Source organism: Ctenopharyngodon idella, chromosome 20 (genome assembly GCF_019924925.1).
Source record: "Ctenopharyngodon idella isolate HZGC_01 chromosome 20, HZGC01, whole genome shotgun sequence".
Classification (NCBI taxonomy): Eukaryota; Metazoa; Chordata; class Actinopteri; order Cypriniformes; family Xenocyprididae; genus Ctenopharyngodon; species Ctenopharyngodon idella.
In genome coordinates, this window is record NC_067239.1 from 23,391,962 (window position 1) to 23,414,862 (window position 22,901).

Genomic DNA, 22,901 nt, shown 5'->3' on the forward strand with positions numbered 1-22,901 from the left:
GTTGTTGCAGATTGAGTTTGGACCACAGACATCTGATCTCTCAACACATTCATCCACATCTTTATTAAATGTAAGATACATGAAAAAAAATTGTTTGGGTCACTCATTCTTACGTAAAGGGTCAAAAATTATGTCCCAAATAGGACACACTGAAATTACGATGTTGTGTAAGTTTACAATTCAAGACAAAATATACAAATTAGAACTGAACAAAAAGTGTATGCATATAATGCAAAACAGTTTCCAAGGTAATGACTAACTTTCTGTACATTGTAAAAATGTTTTTAGTTTTTACAGAAAAAACCCTAAAAATGCTACATGAAAAACATGTTAATTAGTTAACTGTAAGTTACCTTACTATATATGGTGCAAAACTGTAAATGGTTTAACATCACATTATATGTATTTTTATTGTAAAATAATATCAAATTGATTGTTTTTGCAAGTAAATATCTTATATAATATCTTACAATCTTATATTTGTTATCAGTAATGTACATTAGTGTGTTTTGTGTTACATTTTATATTATTTAGTTAATGTTTATTGCATTACTTTTTGTGTCATATGCGTTACCCTGATGGTGTTTTGTCTTTGTGTGTATGACCCTGTGCACTGTTCTATATACTGTTTGAGAATTGACCATGTTTAATGAAATGGCTACTTATGATTTTACAGTTTTAAATTGGGCAAAAAAAGCCAAAGACATGAAATACCTTTGGTATCTGAAGACATTCATACACATTATAATTCCAAGAAGATGGAAAAGAGAAAAATAAATGATTTGTTTAGAGATGTTACACCTCAAACAGGAACAGCTAAAGCTCACAGCAGATTACACACAAACTGTAAAGATACAGCGGCTCTGTACTCTCAATTTTAAGAGATAAAAACAGAAAACAAAATCAGTGGATAATTCTTACCCTGACATGAGTTATTGCGGCTCACAGGACTGTCTTTATTGGAGGTATTAAATCCACTCCAGCATGAACACATGTGACTCCCAATGATGTTAATACAATCTGAGTATTGACCACAAACTGACACTGCATCTTCACATTCATTGATGTCTGGGAAAAAAGAATGAGAAGCTATTGCAGAACTGTTCAAATTTAAAGCTTTCAAACAACCAAAGGTGTCAAGTGTCACTGAGTAAACTCATACTGGTCATGTTACAACAATTACAACCAGTACATTTGTGATGTAATGTGATTTCTCACCTCTCTGGCAAAGCGGACCCTGTGAAGGGAGAGCTTGAATACATCCACAAGTGCCTCCCACAATGCCATCACACACCTGATAGGCCCTGCAGGTGTCATTGGGCCAAACATGATGCTCCTCACACTTGCACTCATATTCTGTTCCATTTAACCCACACACTGTAATAGAATAGGATTTATTAATCTGTGTTCAAATTGTCAATTTGTCCTAATACTGAACTCATCTTAGTATGTGACATGATGAAACATTCTGCTCTCACCAGTGGTCATGTCGATATCTGTGACATTTATGCTGTTGCTCAGAGTCAAAGGCAGGCTGATATTTCTGATGATATTTCGTAAGTAGTCCACCACGAACAAGTCAAAGAATCTCACGTCAATGTCAATCATGTACTTAGAAGGTAGTACTGCAAGAACAAACGGAAGCAGGTTGAGCACAACAATTAGTACAATTAATTAAATACTTAAAATAAAAATGAAAAAACATGAGTTTTTTTTTTTAATTAGCTTCTTTGTAGCCTAAGCTGTATATTTTTAAAAAACATTACTGTGTTATTAATATTTTTATTCCAAAACTACATGCAATAGACCATCCCCCGGTTTCACAGACAAGGCTTAAGCTAGTCCCAGACTAAAATGCATGTTTGAGCTGTTTTAACTAAAAGCAACTTGTACTGACATATCTTAATATATGTCAGTGCCATTGTTTTGTCTTAAGATGCACACCAGTAATGTTTTTTTCTAGGGTACATTTATAAAAGCTACTTAAATACCCTTATTGAACTAAGGCCTAATCCTGGCTTAGTCTAAGCCCTGTCTGTGAAACCGGGCCCATGTGTCTTACACAGTTAATTACAAACAAAAACAAGCACATAATCAGTTTGTCAATTCCAGTAGCAAAATGCAGTAAAATCAAAGCAGGAAAAACAGAACAAATTAATTAAAGTGAGAAAACTGATGCTGTTGTTGAATGATGTCAGTGTCTCACCTTGACAGAACTGTCCATCGACTGGAAGGGCATTGATACATGTACATGAACCATCAGTGATGACACCACAGGCCTCGTATGAGTGACACGTGTCATTCGGCCAAACAAACAGACCCTCGCATTTACACTGATACTGCGTTTGGTTCAATGAACACACTGAAATGCACAAGAACAGTCCAAATATCAAATAATTTATAGCAACATTCATGGTGTATAAAGTTTCATCTTAGCTATTTAACATTACAAAGCAGAGGCAGAGCTCATACCAGTAGTTATGTTGATTTCTGTAATGTTAGTGCTGTCACTGATTATGTAGGGCAAATTAAAAGACATCAGAAGGGTCCTCAGCTGATCAGTGATGCTACTATCCACACTATTGATCTGAATTTCAATCAGATATTCAGTCAAAGGTAGAGTCACTGTAGAAAAAGAAAAAGAAAAAAAAAACACATTCAGAAATTATGACTATGCCCTTTTACCTAAAAATACGATAATCAATGTTCACAAAAGGAAACTATTAACAGATACTGATTTTTCAAGCAAAAAGGATTAGGATTTCATGCAAGTTTTTTTTTTTATATATACGTAAGTCCAGCATGTATTTAAGGAACTTTTATCATGGCTGAAAATACAGTATAAGTAACAGAAACACACACCAAACCATTTAATAGACTGAATTGATATTTCTGTCAAAATGACTTACAATATAAATCAAATACATCATGAACTATATTTTCTAAATGCTCACCATTGCATGGGTTACTGATGCTGACAGGTTTATTCATATTTGTTACAGTAAACCCACTCAAGCAGGAACAGTTGTAACTCCCAGATAGGTTGGTGCAATGAGAGTTTGGACCACAGAACACTGATGTGTTTAGACATTCATTCACATCTATATTACAGGAAGAGAGGAAAAAAAGGTATTGTTGCTATTAGGAACACTCAAATATGAACGTCACTTTAATTCAAATCTATTTTTTTTTTAATGTTTTGATAACTTTATAAATAGAGGATGAATAAAATTTTGTATGCAACAGTTGAAAAAAATAAACTGCTGTTCTACTGTTAAACAACATTTCCAAAATTAGACTCTATATAAATGTGATTATATGATTTACCTCTACATGTGTTATTGATGCTGATGGTGAGACTTGAGTTTGCTGCAGTGAATCCATCCAAACACGAACAATTGTAACTTCCCATTTCATTTGCACAGATGGAATTTGGACCACATACAGATGGACTGAACATACATTCATTTATATCTATGGAAAATAAAAAAATAAATAAAAAAATAACAAAACTATTATTTTATACAGTATTAAATTAGGCAAAAAGGCTAAAGACATGAAAGAACTCTGCTATTTAAACAAAAGTATTCACATTATAATTCAAAGATGGGAAAAAAGAAAATGAATTATTTGTTTGGTGATATTACACCTCAAACAGGAACAGCTAAAGCTCACAGCAGATTTCACACAAACTGTAAAGATACAGCAGCTCTGTACTCTCAATTTTATAAAATTAAAAAAAAAAAAAAAAAAAAAAAAAAACAGAAAACAAAATCAGTGGATAATTCTTACCCTGACATGAGTTATTGCGGCTCACAGGACTGTCTTTATTGGAGGTATTAAATCCACTCCAGCATGAACACATGTGACTCCCAATGATGTTAATACAATCTGAGTATTGACCACAAACTGACACTGCATCTTCACATTCATTGATGTCTGGGAAAAAAGAGTGAGAAGCTATTGCAGAACTGTTCAAATTTAAAGCTTTCAAACAACCAAAGGTGTCAAGTGTCACTGAGTAAACTCATACTGGTCATGTTACAACAATTACAACCAGTACATTTGTGATGTAATGTGATTTCTCACCTCTCTGGCAAAGCAGACCCTGTGAAGGGAGAGCCTGAATACATCCACAAGTGCCTCCCACAATGCCATCACACACCTGATAAGCCCTGCAGGTGTCATTGGGCCAAACATGATGCTCCTCACACTTGCACTCATATTCTGTTCCATTTAACCCACACACTGTAATAGAATAGGATTTATTAATCTGTGTTCAAATTGTCAATTTGTCCTAATACTGAACTCATCTTAGTATGTGACATGATGAAAAATTCTGCTCTCACCAGTAGTCATGTCTATATCTGTGACATTTATGCTGTTGCTCAGAGTCAAAGGCAGGCTGATATTTCTGATGATATTTCGTAAGTAGTTCACCACGAACAAGTCAAAGAATCTCACGTCAATGTCAATCATGTACTTAGAAGGTAGTACTGCAGGAAAAAAAAGGAAGCAGGTTGAGCACAACAATTAGTACAATTAATTAAATACTTAAAATAAAAATGAAAAAACATGATTATTTTTTTTTTAATTAGCTTCTTTGTAGCCTAAGCTGTATATTTTTTAAAAAAAACTACTGTGTTATTAATATTTTTATTCCAAAACTCCATGCAATAGACCATCCCCCGGTTTCACAGACAAGGCTTAAGCTAGTCCCAGACTAAAATGCATGTTTGAGCTGTTTTAACTAAAAGCAACTTGTACTGACATATCTTAATATATGTCAGTGCCATTGTTTTGTCTTAAGATGCACACCAGTAATGTTTTTTTCTAGGGTACGTTTATAAAAGCTACTTAAATACCCTTATTGAACTAAGGCCTAATCCTGGCTTAGTCTAAGCCCTGTCTGTGAAACCGGGCCCATGTGTCTTACACAGTTAATTACAAACAAAAACAAGCACATAATCAGTTTGTCAATTCCAATAGCAAAACGCAGTAAAATCAAAGCAGGAAAAACAGAACAATTTAATTAAAGTGAGAAAACTGATGCTGTTGTTGAATGATGTCAGTGTCTCACCTTGACAGAACTGTCCATCGACTGGAAGGGCATTGATACATGTACATGAACCATCAGTGATGACACCACAGGCCTCGTATGAGTGACACGTGTCATTCGGCCAAACAAACAGACCCTCGCATTTACACTGATACTGCGTTTGGTTCAATGAACACACTGAAATGCACAAGAACAGTCCAAATATCAAATAATTTATAGCAACATTCATGGTGTATAAAGTTTCATCTTAGCTATTTAACATTACAAAGCAGAGGCAGAGCTCATACCAGTAGTTATGTTGATTTCTGTAATGTTAGTGCTGTCACTGATTATGTAGGGCAAATTAAAAGACATCAGAAGGGTCCTCAGCTGATCAGTGATGCTACTATCCACACTATTGATCTGAATTTCAATCAGATATTCAGTCAAAGGTAGAGTCACTGTAGAAAAAGAAAAAGAAAAAAAAAAACACATTCAGAAATTATGACTATGCCCTTTTACCTAAAAATACGATAATCAATGTTCACAAAAGGAAACTATTAACAGATACTGATTTTTCAAGCAAAAAGGATTAGGATTTCATGCAAGTTTTTTTTTTTATATATACGTAAGTCCAGCATGTATTTAAGGAACTTTTATCATGGCTGAAAATACAGTATAAGTAACAGAAACACACACCAAACCATTTAATAGACTGAATTGATATTTCTGTCAAAATTACTTACAATATAAATCAAATACATCATGAACTATATTTTCTAAATGCTCACCATTGCATGGGTTACTGATGCTGACAGGTTTATTCATATTTGTTACAGTAAACCCACTCAAGCAGGAACAGTTGTAACTCCCAGATAGGTTGGTGCAATGAGAGTTTGGACCACAGAACACTGATGTGTTTAGACATTCATTCACATCTATATTACAGGAAGAGAGGAAAAAAAGGTATTGTTGCTATTAGGAACACTCAAATATGAACGTCACTTTAATTCAAATCTATTTTTTTTTAATGTTTTGATAACTTTATAAATAGAGGATGAATAAAATTTTGTATGCAACAGTTGAAAAAAATAAACTGCTGTTCTACTGTTAAACAACATTTCCAAAATTAGACTCTATATAAATGTGATTATATGATTTACCTCTACATGTGTTATTGATGCTGATGGTGAGACTTGAGTTTGCTGCAGTGAATCCATCCAAACACGAACAATTGTAACTTCCCATTTCATTTGCACAGATGGAATTTGGACCACATACAGATGGACTGAACATACATTCATTTATATCTATGGAAAACAAAAAAATAAATAAAAAAATAACAAAACTATTATTTTATACAGTATTAAATTAGGCAAAAAGGCTAAAGACATGAAAGAACTCTGGTATTTAAACAAAAGTATTCACATTATAATTCAAAGATGGGAAAAAAGAAAATGAATTATTTGTTTGGTGATATTACACCTCAAACAGGAACAGCTAAAGCTCACAGCAGATTTCACACAAACTGTAAAGATACAGCAGCTCTGTACTCTCAATTTTATAAAAAAAAAAAACAGAAAACAAAATCAGTGGATAATTCTTACCCTGACATGAGTTGTTGCGGCTCACAGGACTGTCTTTATTGGAGGTATTAAATCCACTCCAGCATGAACACATGTGACTCCCAATGATGTTAATACAATCTGAGTATTGACCACAAACTGACACTGCATCTTCACATTCATTGATGTCTGGGAAAAAAGAGTGAGAAGCTATTGCAGAACTGTTCAAATTTAAAGCTTTCAAACAACCAAAGGTGTCAAGTGTCACTGAGTAAACTCATACTGGTCATGTTACAACAATTACAACCAGTACATTTATGATGTAATGTGATTTCTCACCTCTCTGGCAAAGCGGACCCTGTGAAGGGAGAGCTTGAATACATCCACAAGTGCCTCCCACAATGCCATCACACACCTGATAAGCCCTGCAGGTGTCATTGGGCCAAACATGATGCTCCTCACACTTGCACTCATACTCTGTTCCATTTAACCCACACACTGTAATAGAATAGGATTTATTAATCTGTGCTCAAATTGTCAATTTGTCCTAATACTGAACTCATGTTAGTATGTGACATGATGAAAAATTCTGCTCTCACCAGTAGTCATGTCTATATCTGTGACATTTATGCTGTTGCTCAGAGTCAAAGGCAGGCTGATATTTCTGATGATATTTCGTAAGTAGTTCACCACGAACAAGTCAAAGAATCTCACGTCAATGTCAATCATGTACTTAGAAGGTAGTACTGCAAGAACAAACGGAAGCAGGTTGAGCACAACAATTAGTACAATTAATTAAATACTTAAAATAAAAATGAAAAAACATAAGTTTTTTTTTTTTTTTAATTAGCTTCTTTGTAGCCTAAGCTGTATATTTTTAAAAAACATTACTGTGTTATTAATATTTTTATTCCAAAACTACATGCAATAGACCATCCCCCGGTTTCACAGACAAGGCTTAAGCTAGTCCCAGACTAAAATGCATGTTTGAGCTGTTTTAACTAAAAGCAACTTGTACTGACATATCTTAATATATGTCAGTGCCATTGTTTTGTCTTAAGATGCACACCAGTAATGTTTTTTTCTAGGGTACGTTTATAAAAGCTACTTAAATACCCTTATTGAACTAAGGCCTAATCCTGGCTTAGTCTAAACCCTGTCTGTGAAACCGGGCCCATGTGTCTTACACAGTTAATTACAAACAAAAACAAGCACATAATCAGTTTGTCAATTCCAGTAGCAAAATGCAGTAAAATCAAAGCAGGAAAAACAGAACAATTTAATAAAAGTGAGAAAACTGATGCTGTTGTTGAATGATGTCAGTGTCTCACCTTGACAGAACTGTCCATCGACTGGAAGGGCATTGATACATGTACATGAACCATCAGTGATGACACCACAGGCCTCGTATGAGTGACACGTGTCATTCGGCCAAACAAACAGACCCTCGCATTTACACTGATACTGCGTTTGGTTCAATGAACACACTGAAATGCACAAGAACAGTCCAAATATCAAATAATTTACAGCAACATTCATGGTGTATAAAGTTTCATCTTAGCTATTTAACATTACAAAGCAGAGGCAGAGCTCATACCAGTAGTTATGTTGATTTCTGTAATGTTAGTGCTGTCACTGATTATGTAGGGCAAATTAAAATACATCAGAAGGGTCCTCAGCTGATCAGTGATGCTACTATCCACACTATTGATCTGAATTTCAATCAGATATTCAGTCAAAGGTAGAGTCACTGTAGAAAAAAAAAAAAAAACACATTCAGAAATTATGACTATGCCCTTTTACCTAAAAATACGATAATCAATGTTCACAAAAGGAAACTATTAACAGATACTAATTTTTCAAGCAAAAAAGATTAGGATTTCATGCAAGTTTTTTTTTTTATATATACGTAAGTCCAGCATGTATTTAAGGAACTTTTATCATGGCTGAAAATACAGTATAAGTAACAGAAACACACACCAAACCATTTAATAGACTGAATTGATATTTCTGTCAAAATTACTTACAATATAAATCAAATACATCATGAACTATATTTTCTAAATGCTCACCATTGCATGGGTTACTGATGCTGACAGGTTTATTCATATTTGTTACAGTAAACCCACTCAAGCAGGAACAGTTGTAACTCCCAGATAGGTTGGTGCAATGAGAGTTTGGACCACAGAACACTGATGTGTTTAGACATTCATTCACATCTATATTACAGGAAGAGAGGAAAAAAAGGTATTGTTGCTATTAGGAACACTCAAATATGAACGTCACTTTAATTCAAATCTATTTTTTTTTTATGTTTTGATAACTTTATAAATAGAGGATGAATAAAATTTTGTATGCAACAGTTGAAAAAAATAAACTGCTGTTCTACTGTTAAACAACATTTCCAAAATTAGACTCTATATAAATGTGATTATATGATTTACCTCTACATGTGTTATTGATGCTGATGGTGAGACTTGAGTTTGCTGCAGTGAATCCATCCAAACACGAACAATTGTAACTTCCCATTTCATTTGCACAGATGGAATTTGGACCACATACAGATGGACTGAACATACATTCATTTATATCTATGGAAAAAAAAAAATAAAAAAAAAAATAACAAAACTATTATTTTATACAGTATTAAATTAGGCAAAAAGGCTAAAGACATGAAAGAACTCTGGTATTTAAACAAAAGTATTCACATTATAATTCAAAGATGGGAAAAAAGAAAATGAATTATTTGTTTGGTGATATTACACCTCAAACAGGAACAGCTAAAGCTCACAGCAGATTTCACACAAACTGTAAAGATACAGCAGCTCTGTACTCTCAATTTTATAAAATAAAAAAAAAAAAAAAAAAAAAAAAAAACAGAAAACAAAATCAGTGGATAATTCTTACCCTGACATGAGTTATTGCGGCTCACAGGACTGTCTTTATTGGAGGTATTAAATCCACTCCAGCATGAACACATGTGACTCCCAATGATGTTAATACAATCTGAGTATTGACCACAAACTGACACTGCATCTTCACATTCATTGATGTCTGGGAAAAAAGATTGAGAAGCTATTGCAGAACTGTTCAAATTTAAAGCTTTCAAACAACCAAAGGTGTCAAGTGTCACTGAGTAAACTCATACTGGTCATGTTACAACAATTACAACCAGTACATTTGTGATGTAATGTGATTTCTCACCTCTCTGGCAAAGCGGACCCTGTGAAGGGAGAGCTTGAATACATCCACAAGTGCCTCCCACAATGCCATCACACACCTGATAGGCCCTGCAGGTGTCATTGGGCCAAACATGATGCTCCTCACACTTGCACTCATATTCTGTTCCATTTAACCCACACACTGTAATAGAATAGGATTTATTAATCTGTGTTCAAATTGTCAATTTGTCCTAATACTGAACTCATCTTAGTATGTGACATGATGAAACATTCTGCTCTCACCAGTGGTCATGTCGATATCTGTGACATTTATGCTGTTGCTCAGAGTCAAAGGCAGGCTGATATTTCTGATGATATTTCGTAAGTAGTTCACCACGAACAAGTCAAAGAATCTCACGTCAATGTCAATCATGTACTTAGAAGGTAGTACTGCAAGAACAAACGGAAGCAGGTTGAGCACAACAATTAGTACAATTAATTAAATACTTAAAATAAAAATTAAAAAACATGAGTTTTTTTTTTTTAATTAGCTTCTTTGTAGCCTAAGCTGTATATTTTTTAAAAAACATTACTGCGTTATTAATATTTTTATTCCAAAACTACATGCAATAGACCATCCCCCGGTTTTACAGACAAGGCTTAAGCTAGTCCCAGACTAAAATGCATGTTTGAGCTGTTTTAACTAAAAGCAACTTGTACTGACATATCTTAATATATGTCAGTGCAATTGTTTTGTCTTAAGATGCACACCAGTAATGTTTTTTTCTAGGGTACGTTTATAAAAGCTACTTAAATACCCTTATTGAACTAAGGCCTAATCCTGGCTTAGTCTAAGCCCTGTCTGTGAAACCGGGCCCATGTGTCTTACACAGTTAATTACAAACAAAAACAAGCACATAATCAGTTTGTCAATTCCAGTAGCAAAATGCAGTAAAATCAAAGCAGGAAAAACAGAACAATTTAATTAAAGTGAGAAAACTGATGCTGTTGTTGAATGATGTCAGTGTCTCACCTTGACAGAACTGTCCATCGACTGGAAGGGCATTGATACATGTACATGAACCATCAGTGATGACACCACAGGCCTCGTATGAGTGACACGTGTCATTCGGCCAAACAAACAGACCCTCGCATTTACACTGATACTGCGTTTGGTTCAATGAACACACTGAAATGCACAAGAACAGTCCAAATATCAAATAATTTATAGCAACATTCATGGTGTATAAAGTTTCATCTTAGCTATTTAACATTACAAAGCAGAGGCAGAGCTCATACCAGTAGTTATGTTGATTTCTGTAATGTTAGTGCTGTCACTGATTATGTAGGGCAAATTAAAAGACATCAGAAGGGTCCTCAGCTGATCAGTGATGCTACTATCCACACTATTGATCTGAATTTCAATCAGATATTCAGTCAAAGGTAGAGTCACTGTAGAAAAAGAAAAAAAAAAAAAAACACATTCAGAAATTATGACTATGCCCTTTTACCTAAAAATACGATAATCAATGTTCACAAAAGGAAACTATTAACAGATACTGATTTTTCAAGCAAAAAGGATTAGGATTTCATGCAAGTTTTTTTTTTATATATACGTAAGTCCAGCATGTATTTAAGGAACTTTTATCATGGCTGAAAATACAGTATAAGTAACAGAAACACACACCAAACCATTTAATAGACTGAATTGATATTTCTGTCAAAATTACTTACAATATAAATCAAATACATCATGAACTATATTTTCTAAATGCTCACCATTGCATGGGTTACTGATGCTGACAGGTTTATTCATATTTGTTACAGTAAACCCACTCAAGCAGGAACAGTTGTAACTCCCAGATAGGTTGGTGCAATGAGAGTTTGGACCACAGAACACTGATGTGTTTAGACATTCATTCACATCTATATTACAGGAAGAGAGGAAAAAAAGGTATTGTTGCTATTAGGAACACTCAAATATGAACGTCACTTTAATTCAAATCTATTTTTTTTTTAATGTTTTGATAACTTTATAAATAGAGGATGAATAAAATTTTGTATGCAACAGTTGAAAAAAATAAACTGCTGTTCTACTGTTAAACAACATTTCCAAAATTAGACTCTATATAAATGTGATTATATGATTTACCTCTACATGTGTTATTGATGCTGATGGTGAGACTTGAGTTTGCTGCAGTGAATCCATCCAAACACGAACAATTGTAACTTCCCATTTCATTTGCACAGATGGAATTTGGACCACATACAGATGGACTGAACATACATTCATTTATATCTATGGAAAATAAAAAAATAAATAAAAAAATAACAAAACTATTATTTTATACAGTATTAAATTAGGCAAAAAGGCTAAAGACATGAAAGAACTCTGGTATTTAAACAAAAGTATTCACATTATAATTCAAAGATGGGAAAAAAGAAAATGAATTATTTGTTTGGTGATATTACACCTCAAACAGGAACAGCTAAAGCTCACAGCAGATTTCACACAAACTGTAAAGATACAGCAGCTCTGTACTCTCAATTTTATAAAATTAAAAAAAAAAAATAAATAAAAAAAAACAGAAAACAAAATCAGTGGATAATTCTTACCCTGACATGAGTTATTGCGGCTCACAGGACTGTCTTTATTGGAGGTATTAAATCCACTCCAGCATGAACACATGTGACTCCCAATGATGTTAATACAATCTGAGTATTGACCACAAACTGACACTGCATCTTCACATTCATTGATGTCTGGGAAAAAAGAGTGAGAAGCTATTGCAGAACTGTTCAAATTTAAAGCTTTCAAACAACCAAAGGTGTCAAGTGTCACTGAGTAAACTCATACTGGTCATGTTACAACAATTACAACCAGTACATTTGTGATGTAATGTGATTTCTCACCTCTCTGGCAAAGCGGACCCTGTGAAGGGAGAGCTTGAATACATCCACAAGTGCCTCCCACAATGCCATCACACACCTGATAGGCCCTGCAGGTGTCATTGGGCCAAACATGATGCTCCTCACACTTGCACTCATATTCTGTTCCATTTAACCCACACACTGTAATAGAATAGGATTTATTAATCTGTGTTCAAACTGTCAATTTGTTCTAATACTGAACTCATCTTAGTATGTGACATGATGAAACATTCTGCTCTCACCAGTAGTCATGTCTATATCTGTGACATTTATGCTGTTGCTCAGAGTCAAAGGCAGGCTGATATTTCTGACGATATTTCGTAAGTAGTCCACCACGAACAAGTCAAAGAATCTCACGTCAATGTCAATCATGTACTTAGAAGGTAGTACTGCAAGAACAAACGGAAGCAGGTTGAGCACAACAATTAGTACAATTAATTAAACTCTTAAAATAAAAATGAAAAAACATGAGTTTTTTTTTTTTAATTAGCTTCTTTGTAGCCTAAGCTGTATATTTTTTAAAAAACATTACTGTGTTATTAATATTTTTATTCCAAAACTACATGCAATAGACCATCCCCCGGTTTTCACAGACAAGGCTTAAGCTAGTCCCAGACTAAAATGCATGTTTGAGCTGTTTTAACTAAAAGCAACTTGTACTGACATATCTTAATATATGTCAGTGCAATTGTTTTGTCTTAAGATGCACACCAGTAATGTTTTTTTCTAGGGTACGTTTATAAAAGCTACTTAAATACCCTTATTGAACTAAGGCCTAATCCTGGCTTAGTCTAAGCCCTGTCTGTGAAACCGGGCCCATGTGTCTTACACAGTTAATTACAAACAAAAACAAGCACATAATCAGTTTGTCAATTCCAATAGCAAAATGCAGTAAAATCAAAGCAGGAAAAACAGAACAATTTAATTAAAGTGAGAAAACTGATGCTGTTGTTGAATGATGTCAGTGTCTCACCTTGACAGAACTGTCCATCGACTGGAAGGGCATTGATACATGTACATGAACCATCAGTGATGACACCACAGGCCTCGTATGAGTGACACGTGTCATTCGGCCAAACAAACAGACCCTCGCATTTACACTGATACTGCGTTTGGTTCAATGAACACACTGAAATGCACAAGAACAGTCCAAATATCAAATAATTTATAGCAACATTCATGGTGTATAAAGTTTCATCTTAGCTATTTAACATTACAAAGCAGAGGCAGAGCTCATACCAGTAGTTATGTTGATTTCTGTAATGTTAGTGCTGTCACTGATTATGTAGGGCAAATTAAAAGACATCAGAAGGGTCCTCAGCTGATCAGTGATGCTACTATCCACACTATTGATCTGAATTTCAATCAGATATTCAGTCAAAGGTAGAGTCACTGTAGAAAAAAAGAAGAAAAAAAAAAAACACATTCAGAAATTATGACTATGCCCTTTACCTACAAATACGATAATCAATGTTCACAAAAGGAAAATATTAACAGATACTGATTTTTCAAGCAAAAAGGATTAGGATTTCATGTAAGTTTTCTTTTTATATATACGTAAGTCCAGCATGTATTTAAGGAACTTTTATCATGGCTGAAAATACAGTATAAGTAACAGAAACACACACCAAACCATTTAATAGACTGAATTGATATTTCTGTCAAAATTACTTACAATATAAATCAAATACATCATGAACTATATTTTCTAAATGCTCACCATTGCATGGGTTACTGATGCTGACAGGTTTATTCATATTTGTTACAGTAAACCCACTCAAGCAGGAACAGTTGTAACTCCCAGATAGGTTGGTGCAATGAGAGTTTGGACCACAGAACACTGATGTGTTTAGACATTCATTCACATCTATATTACAGGAAGAGAGGAAAAAAAGGTATTGTTGCTATTAGGAACACTCAAATATGAACGTCACTTTAATTCAAATCTATTTTTTTTTTATGTTTTGATAACTTTATAAATAGAGGATGAATAAAATTTTGTATGCAACAGTTGAAAAAAATAAACTGCTGTTCTACTGTTAAACAACATTTCCAAAATTAGACTCTATATAAATGTGATTATATGATTTACCTCTACATGTGTTATTGATGCTGATGGTGAGACTTGAGTTTGCTGCAGTGAATCCATCCAAACACGAACAATTGTAACTTCCCATTTCATTTGCACAGATGGAATTTGGACCACATACAGATGGACTGAACATACATTCATTTATATCTATGGAAAACAAAAAAATAAATAAAAAAATAACAAAACTATTATTTTATACAGTATTAAATTAGGCAAAAAGGCTAAAGACATGAAAGAACTCTGGTATTTAAACAAAAGTATTCACATTATAATTCAAAGATGGGAAAAAAGAAAATGAATTATTTGTTTGGTGATATTACACCTCAAACAGGAACAGCTAAAGCTCACAGCAGATTTCACACAAACTGTAAAGATACAGCAGCTCTGTACTCTCAATTTTATAAAAAAAAAAAAAAAAAAAAAAAAAAAAAAAAACAGAAAACAAAATCAGTGGATAATTCTTACCCTGACATGAGTTGTTGCGGCTCACAGGACTGTCTTTATTGGAGGTATTAAATCCACTCCAGCATGAACACATGTGACTCCCAATGATGTTAATACAATCTGAGTATTGACCACAAACTGACACTGCATCTTCACATTCATTGATGTCTGGGAAAAAAGAGTGAGAAGCTATTGCAGAACTGTTCAAATTTAAAGCTTTCAAACAACCAAAGGTGTCAAGTGTCACTGAGTAAACTCATACTGGTCATGTTACAACAATTACAACCAGTACATTTGTGATGTAATGTGATTTCTCACCTCTCTGGCAAAGCGGACCCTGTGAAGGGAGAGCTTGAATACATCCACAAGTGCCTCCCACAATGCCATCACACACCTGATAAGCCCTGCAGGTGTCATTGGGCCAAACATGATGCTCCTCACACTTGCACTCATATTCTGTTCCATTTAACCCACACACTGTAATAGAATAGGATTTATTAATCTGTGTTCAAATTGTCAATTTGTCCTAATACTGAACTCATGTTAGTATGTGACATGATGAAAAATTCTGCTCTCACCAGTAGTCATGTCTATATCTGTGACATTTATGCTGTTGCTCAGAGTCAAAGGCAGGCTGATATTTCTGATGATATTTCGTAAGTAGTTCACCACGAACAAGTCAAAGAATCTCACGTCAATGTCAATCATGTACTTAGAAGGTAGTACTGCAAGAACAAACGGAAGCAGGTTGAGCACAACAATTAGTACAATTAATTAAATACTTAAAATAAAAATGAAAAAACATAAGTTTTTTTTTTTTAATTAGCTTCTTTGTAGCCTAAGCTGTATATTTTTAAAAAACATTACTGTGTTATTAATATTTTTATTCCAAAACTACATGCAATAGACCATCCCCCGGTTTCACAGACAAGGCTTAAGCTAGTCCCAGACTAAAATGCATGTTTGAGCTGTTTTAACTAAAAGCAACTTGTACTGACATATCTTAATATATGTCAGTGCCATTGTTTTGTCTTAAGATGCACACCAGTAATGTTTTTTTCTAGGGTACGTTTATAAAAGCTACTTAAATACCCTTATTGAACTAAGGCCTAATCCTGGCTTAGTCTAAGCCCTGTCTGTGAAACCGGGCCCATGTGTCTTACACAGTTAATTACAAACAAAAACAAGCACATAATCAGTTTGTCAATTCCAGTAGCAAAATGCAGTAAAATCAAAGCAGGAAAAACAGAACAATTTAATTAAAGTGAGAAAACTGATGCTGTTGTTGAATGATGTCAGTGTCTCACCTTGACAGAACTGTCCATCGACTGGAAGGGCATTGATACATGTACATGAACCATCAGTGATGACACCACAGGCCTCGTATGAGTGACACGTGTCATTCGGCCAAACAAACAGACCCTCGCATTTACACTGATACTGCGTTTGGTTCAATGAACACACTGAAATGCACAAGAACAGTCCAAATATCAAATAATTTACAGCAACATTCATGGTGTATAAAGTTTCATCTTAGCTATTTAACATTACAAAGCAGAGGCAGAGCTCATACCAGTAGTTATGTTGATTTCTGTAATGTTAGTGCTGTCACTGATTATGTAGGGCAAATTAAAAGACATCAGAAGGGTCCTCAGCTGATCAGTGATGCTACTATCCACACTATTGATCTGAATTTCAATCAGATATTCAGTCAAAGGTAGAGTCACTGTAGAAAAAGAAAAAGAAAAACATCCAAAAATTATGACTATGCCTTTTACCTAAAAATACGATAATCAATGTTCACAAAAGGAAACTATTAACGGATACTGATTTTTCAAGCAAAAAGGATTAGGATTTCATGCAAGTTTTTTTTTTTTAAACATAACTCCAGTTTGTATTTAAGGAGCTTTTATCATGGCTGAAAATACAGTATAAGTAACAGAAACACACACCAAACCATTTAATAGACTGAATTGATATTTCTGTCAAAATTACTTACAATATAAATCAAATACATCATGAACTATATTTTCTAAATGCTCACCATTGCATGGGTTACTGATGCTGACAGGTTTATTCATATTTGTTACAGTAAACCCACTCAAGCAGGAACAGTTGTAACTCCCAGATAGGTTGGTGCAACGAGAGTTTGGACCACAGAACACTGATGTGTTTAGACATTCATTCACATCTATATTACAGGAAGAGAGGAAAAAAAGGTATTGTTGCTATTAGGAACACTCAAATATGAACGTCACTTTCATTCAAATCTATTTTTTTTTATGTTTTGATAACTTTATAAATAGAGGATGAATAAAATTTTGTATGCAACAGTTGAAAAAAATAAACTGCTGTTCTACTGTTAAACAACATTTCCAAAATTAGACTCTATATAAATGTGATTATATGATTTACCTCTACATGTGTTATTGATGCTGATGGTGAGACTTGAGTTTGCTGCAGTGAATCCATCCAAACACGAACAATTGTAACTTCCCATTTCATTTGCACAGATGGAATTTGGACCACATACAGATGGACTGAACATACATTCATTTATATCTATGGAAAACAAAAAAATAAATAAAAAAATAACAAAACTATTATTTTATACAGTATTAAATTAGGCAAAAAGGCTAAAGACATGAAAGAACTCTGGTATTTAAACAAAAGTATTCACATTATAATTCAAAGATGGGAAAAAAGAAAATGAATTATTTGTTTGGTGATATTACACCTCAAACAGGAACAGCTAAAGCTCACAGCAGATTTCACACAAACTGTAAAGATACAGCAGCTCTGTACTCTCAATTTTATAAAATAAAAAAAAAAAAAAAAAAAAAAAAAAACAGAAAACAAAATCAGTGGATAATTCTTACCCTGACATGAGTTGTTGCGGCTCACAGGACTGTCTTTATTGGAGGTATTAAATCCACTCCAGCATGAACACATGTGACTCCCAATGATGTTAATACAATCTGAGTATTGACCACAAACTGACACTGCATCTTCACATTCATTGATGTCTGGGAAAAAAGAGTGAGAAGCTATTGCAGAACTGTTCAAATTTAAAGCTTTCAAACAACCAAAGGTGTCAAGTGTCACTGAGTAAACTCATACTGGTCATGTTACAATTCGCTGCGGCATAGGCGCGTCTGGAAAACGAGTGAGCCGTGTACAAATGTATTCAGGGATTGCATTTGTTCAGTACAATGTTGTTCAGTGCAAGATTTTGATGTTATTTAAGCTAAAATAAAGTAAGGGAAAATATTTGCACTAACTGTTAAAAACTAATACTGTATGTAACGATGATAGAGACACCGCTGTTTACATTTTTTAAGTATGGCAAAAATATTTTAGTAATGAAATTTGAAGTAAATGAGAAATAATGCAAAGGAAAGTAAAATTTCAGAAATGTTGCACTTTCTTGTGCTTGAATGTTAAAATGACCCTCCTATGAGGTGTCAATCACAGCAAAGGCCCCCAGCCATTTTGAGTTTGAGACCCCTGCCCAAAAGGGAATACACATGAGATGGGAGGAAAAAATATATTTCTTTCTATATATATGCTTTCTCTCACAGTTATATAGTTGGGTAATTATAATGTAAATAATTTGCCAGCATCAGGAAGCTCATACAACCAGTACATTTGTGATGTAATGTGATTTCTCACCTCTCTGGCAAAGCGGACCCTGTGAAGGGAGAGCTTGAATACATCCACAAGTGCCTCCCACAATGCCATCACACACCTGATAAGCCCTGCAGGTGTCATTGGGCCAAACATGATGCTCCTCACACTTGCACTCATATTCTGTTCCATTTAACCCACACACTGTAATAGAATAGGATTTATTAATCTGTGTTCAAATTGTCAATTTGTCCTAATACTGAACTCATGTTAGTATGTGACATGATGAAAAATTCTGCTCTCACCAGTAGTCATGTCTATATCTGTGACATTTATGCTGTTGCTCAGAGTCAAAGGCAGGCTGATATTTCTGATGATATTTCGTAAGTAGTTCACCACGAACAAGTCAAAGAATCTCACGTCAATGTCAATCATGTACTTAGAAGGTAGTACTGCAAGAACAAACGGAAGCAGGTTGAGCACAACAATTAGTACAATTAATTAAATACTTAAAATAAAAATGAAAAAACATGAGTTTTTTTTTTTTAATTAGCTTCTTTGTAGCCTAAGCTGTATATTTTTTTTTAAAAATACTGTGTTATTAATATTTTTATTCCAAAACTCCATGCAATAGACCATCCCCCGGTTTCACAGACAAGGCTTAAGCTAGTCCCAGACTAAAATGCATGTTTGAGCTGTTTTAACTAAAAGCAACTTGTACTGACATATCTTAATATATGTCAGTGCCATTGTTTTGTCTTAAGATGCACACCAGTAATGTTTTTTTCTAGGGTAAGTTTATAAAAGCTACTTAAATACCCTTATTGAACTAAGGCCTAATCCTGGCTTAGTCTAAGCCCTGTCTGTGAAACCGGGCCCATGTGTCTTACACAGTTAATTACAAACAAAAACAAGCACATAATCAGTTTGTCAATTCCAATAGCAAAATGCAGTAAAATCAAAGCAGGAAAAACAGAACAATTTAATTAAAGTGAGAAAACTGATGCTGTTGTTGAATGATGTCAGTGTCTCACCTTGACAGAACTGTCCATCGACTGGAAGGGCATTGATACATGTACATGAACCATCAGTGATGACACCACAGGCCTCGTATGAGTGACACGTGTCATTCGGCCAAACAAACAGACCCTCGCATTTACACTGATACTGCGTTTGGTTCAATGAACACACTGAAATGCACAAGAACAGTCCAAATATCAAATAATTTATAGCAACATTCATGGTGTATAAAGTTTCATCTTAGCTATTTAACATTACAAAGCAGAGGCAGAGCTCATACCAGTAGTTATGTTGATTTCTGTAATGTTAGTGCTGTCACTGATTATGTAGGGCAAATTAAAAGACATCAGAAGGGTCCTCAGCTGATCAGTGATGCTACTATCCACACTATTGATCTGAATTTCAATCAGATATTCAGTCAAAGGTAGAGTCACTGTAGAAAAAGAGAAAGAAAAATATCCAGAAGTTATGACTATGCCTTTTACCTACAAATATGATAATCAACGTTCACAAAAGGAAACTATTAACAGATACTAATTTTTCAAGCCAACAGGATTTCATGCAACAGTTTTTTTTAATAACTCCGGTATGTATTTAAGCAGCTTTTATCATGGCTGAAAATGTAAGCAACAGAAACACACACCAAACCATTTAATAGACTGAATTGATATTTATATCAAATTTACTTACAATATAAATCAAATACATCATGAACTATATTTTCTACATGCTCACCATTGCATGGGTTACTGATGCTGACAGGTTTATTCATATTTGTTACAGTAAACCCACTCAAGCAGGAACAGTTGTAACTCCCAGATAGGTTGGTGCAATGAGAGTTTGGACCACAGAACACTGATGTGTTTAGACATTCATTCACATCTATATTACAGGAAGAGAGGAAAAAAAGGTATTGTTGCTATTAGGAACACTCAAATATGAACGTCACTTTAATTCAAATCTATTTTTTCTTATGTTTTGATAACTTTATAAATAGAGGATGAATAAAATTTTGTATGCAACAGTTGAAAAAAATAAACTGCTGTTCTACTGTTAAACAACATTTCCAAAATTAGACTCTATATAAATGTGATTATATGATTTACCTCTACATGTGTTATTGATGCTGATGGTGAGACTTGAGTTTGCTGCAGTGAATCCATCCAAACACGAACAATTGTAACTTCCCATTTCATTTGCACAGATGGAATTTGGACCACATACAGATGGACTGAACATACATTCATTTATATCTATGGAAAATAAAAAAATAAATAAAAAAATAACAAAACTATTATTTTATACAGTATTAAATTAGGCAAAAAGGCTAAAGACATGAAAGAACTCTGGTATTTAAACAAAAGTATTCACATTATAATTCAAAGATGGGAAAAAAGAAAATGAATTATTTGTTTGGTGATATTACACCTCAAACAGGAACAGCTAAAGCTCACAGCAGATTTCACACAAACTGTAAAGATACAGCAGCTCTGTACTCTCAATTTTATAGAATAAAAACAGAAAACAAAATCAGTTGATAATATTTACCCTGACATGAGTTGTTGCGGCTCACAGGACTGTCTTTATTGGAGGTATTAAATCCACTCCAGCATGAACACATGTGACTCCCAATGATGTTAATACAATCTGAGTATTGACCACAAACTGACACTGCATCTTCACATTCATTGATGTCTGGAAAAAAAGAGTGAGAAGCTATTGCATAACTGTTAAATTTAAAATTTCCAAACAACCAAAGGTGTCAAGTGTCACTGAGTAAACTCATACTGGTCATGTTATAACAATTACAATCAGTACATTTGTGATGTAATGTGATTTCTCACCTCTCTGGCAAAGCGGACCCTGTGAAGGGAGAGCTTGAATACATCCACAAGTGCCTCCCACAATGCCATCACACACCTGATAGGCCCTGCAGGTGTCATTGGGCCAAACATGATGCTCCTCACACTTGCACTCATATTCTGTTCCATTTAACCCACACACTGTAATAGAATAGGATTTATTAATCTGTGTTCAAATTGTCAATTTGTCCTAATACTGAACTCATGTTAGTATGTGACATGATGAAACATTCTGCTCTCACCAGTAGTCATGTCGATATCTGTGACATTTATGCTGTTGCTCAGAGTCAAAGGCAGGCTGATATTTCTGATGATATTTCGTAAGTAGTTCACCACGAACAAGTCAAAGAATCTCACGTCAATGTCAATCACGTAGTTAGAAGGTAGTACTGCAAGAACAAGAAGTAGGTTGAGTTGTTGTGTACTGTGATGTTAATATTTTTATGACAAAACTCCATGTAATAGACCATGTGTCTCACACAGGTATTTGCAAAAAAAAAAAAGTAAATAAAAAATGAATTAAAAAATAATAATAATTATAAAAAGAAGCACATAATCAATCTGTCAATCCCAGTAACAGAATGCCATAAATTCAAAGCAGGAAAACAGAACAATTTAATTAAAGTGAGAAAACTGATGTTGTCGTAGAATGATGTCAGTGTCTCACCTTGACAGAACTGTCCATCGACTGGAAGGGCATTGATACATGTACATGAACCATCAGTGATGACACCACAGGCCTCGTATGAGTGACACGTGTCATTCGGCCAAACAAACAGACCCTCGCATTTACACTGATACTGCGTTTGGTTCAATGAACACACTGAAATGCACAAGAACAACCCAAATATCAAATAATTTATAGCAACATTCATGGTGTATAAAGTTTCATCTTAGCTATTTAACATTACAAAGCAGAGGCAGAGCTCATACCAGTAGTTATGTTGATTTCTGTAATGTTAGTGCTGTCACTGATTATGTAGGGCAAATTAAAAGACATCAGAAGGGTCCTCAGCTGATCAGTGATGCTACTATCCACACTATTGATCTGAATTTCAATCAGATATTCAGTCAAAGGTAGAGTCACTGTAGAAAAAGAGAGAAAAAAAACCATCCAGAAATTATGACTATGCCTTTTACCTACAAATACAATAATCAACG

At 34.3% G+C, this 22,901-nt stretch overlaps 1 protein-coding gene across 50 annotated transcripts in view; it reads right to left on the minus strand.

Moving 5' to 3' along the window:
• adgrf6 (adhesion G protein-coupled receptor F6) overlaps positions 1-22,901 on the minus strand; it is a 58,189-nt gene that overhangs the window by 34,982 nt on the left and 306 nt on the right. For 43 of the 50 annotated variants that reach the window (XM_051874443.1, XM_051874474.1, XM_051874437.1 and 40 more), the window contains exons 1-37: positions 21,723-22,389; positions 21,427-21,573; positions 20,985-21,131; positions 20,614-20,760; positions 20,159-20,311; positions 19,893-20,048; positions 19,164-19,310; positions 18,904-19,062; positions 18,111-18,257; positions 17,647-17,793; positions 17,276-17,422; positions 16,805-16,957; positions 16,539-16,694; positions 15,810-15,956; positions 15,550-15,708; positions 15,253-15,399; positions 14,788-14,934; positions 14,416-14,562; positions 13,935-14,087; positions 13,669-13,824; positions 12,938-13,084; positions 12,678-12,836; positions 12,381-12,527; positions 11,917-12,063; positions 11,544-11,690; positions 11,064-11,216; positions 10,798-10,953; positions 10,068-10,214; positions 9,808-9,966; positions 9,511-9,657; positions 9,048-9,194; positions 8,676-8,822; positions 8,201-8,353; positions 7,935-8,090; positions 7,203-7,349; positions 6,943-7,101; positions 6,646-6,792 (exon numbers count right to left, since the gene is read on the minus strand). In XM_051874443.1, the coding sequence (XP_051730403.1) occupies positions 6,646-6,792; positions 6,943-7,101; positions 7,203-7,349; positions 7,935-8,090; positions 8,201-8,353; positions 8,676-8,822; positions 9,048-9,194; positions 9,511-9,657; positions 9,808-9,966; positions 10,068-10,214; positions 10,798-10,953; positions 11,064-11,216; positions 11,544-11,690; positions 11,917-12,063; positions 12,381-12,527; positions 12,678-12,836; positions 12,938-13,084; positions 13,669-13,824; positions 13,935-14,087; positions 14,416-14,562; positions 14,788-14,934; positions 15,253-15,399; positions 15,550-15,708; positions 15,810-15,956; positions 16,539-16,694; positions 16,805-16,957; positions 17,276-17,422; positions 17,647-17,793; positions 18,111-18,257; positions 18,904-19,062; positions 19,164-19,310; positions 19,893-20,048; positions 20,159-20,311; positions 20,614-20,760; positions 20,985-21,131; positions 21,427-21,499 (5,353 nt within the window). In that variant the 5' untranslated portion in view covers positions 21,500-21,573; positions 21,723-22,389. The other 7 variants (XM_051874459.1, XM_051874458.1, XM_051874457.1 and 4 more) reach the window with 7 other exon arrangements.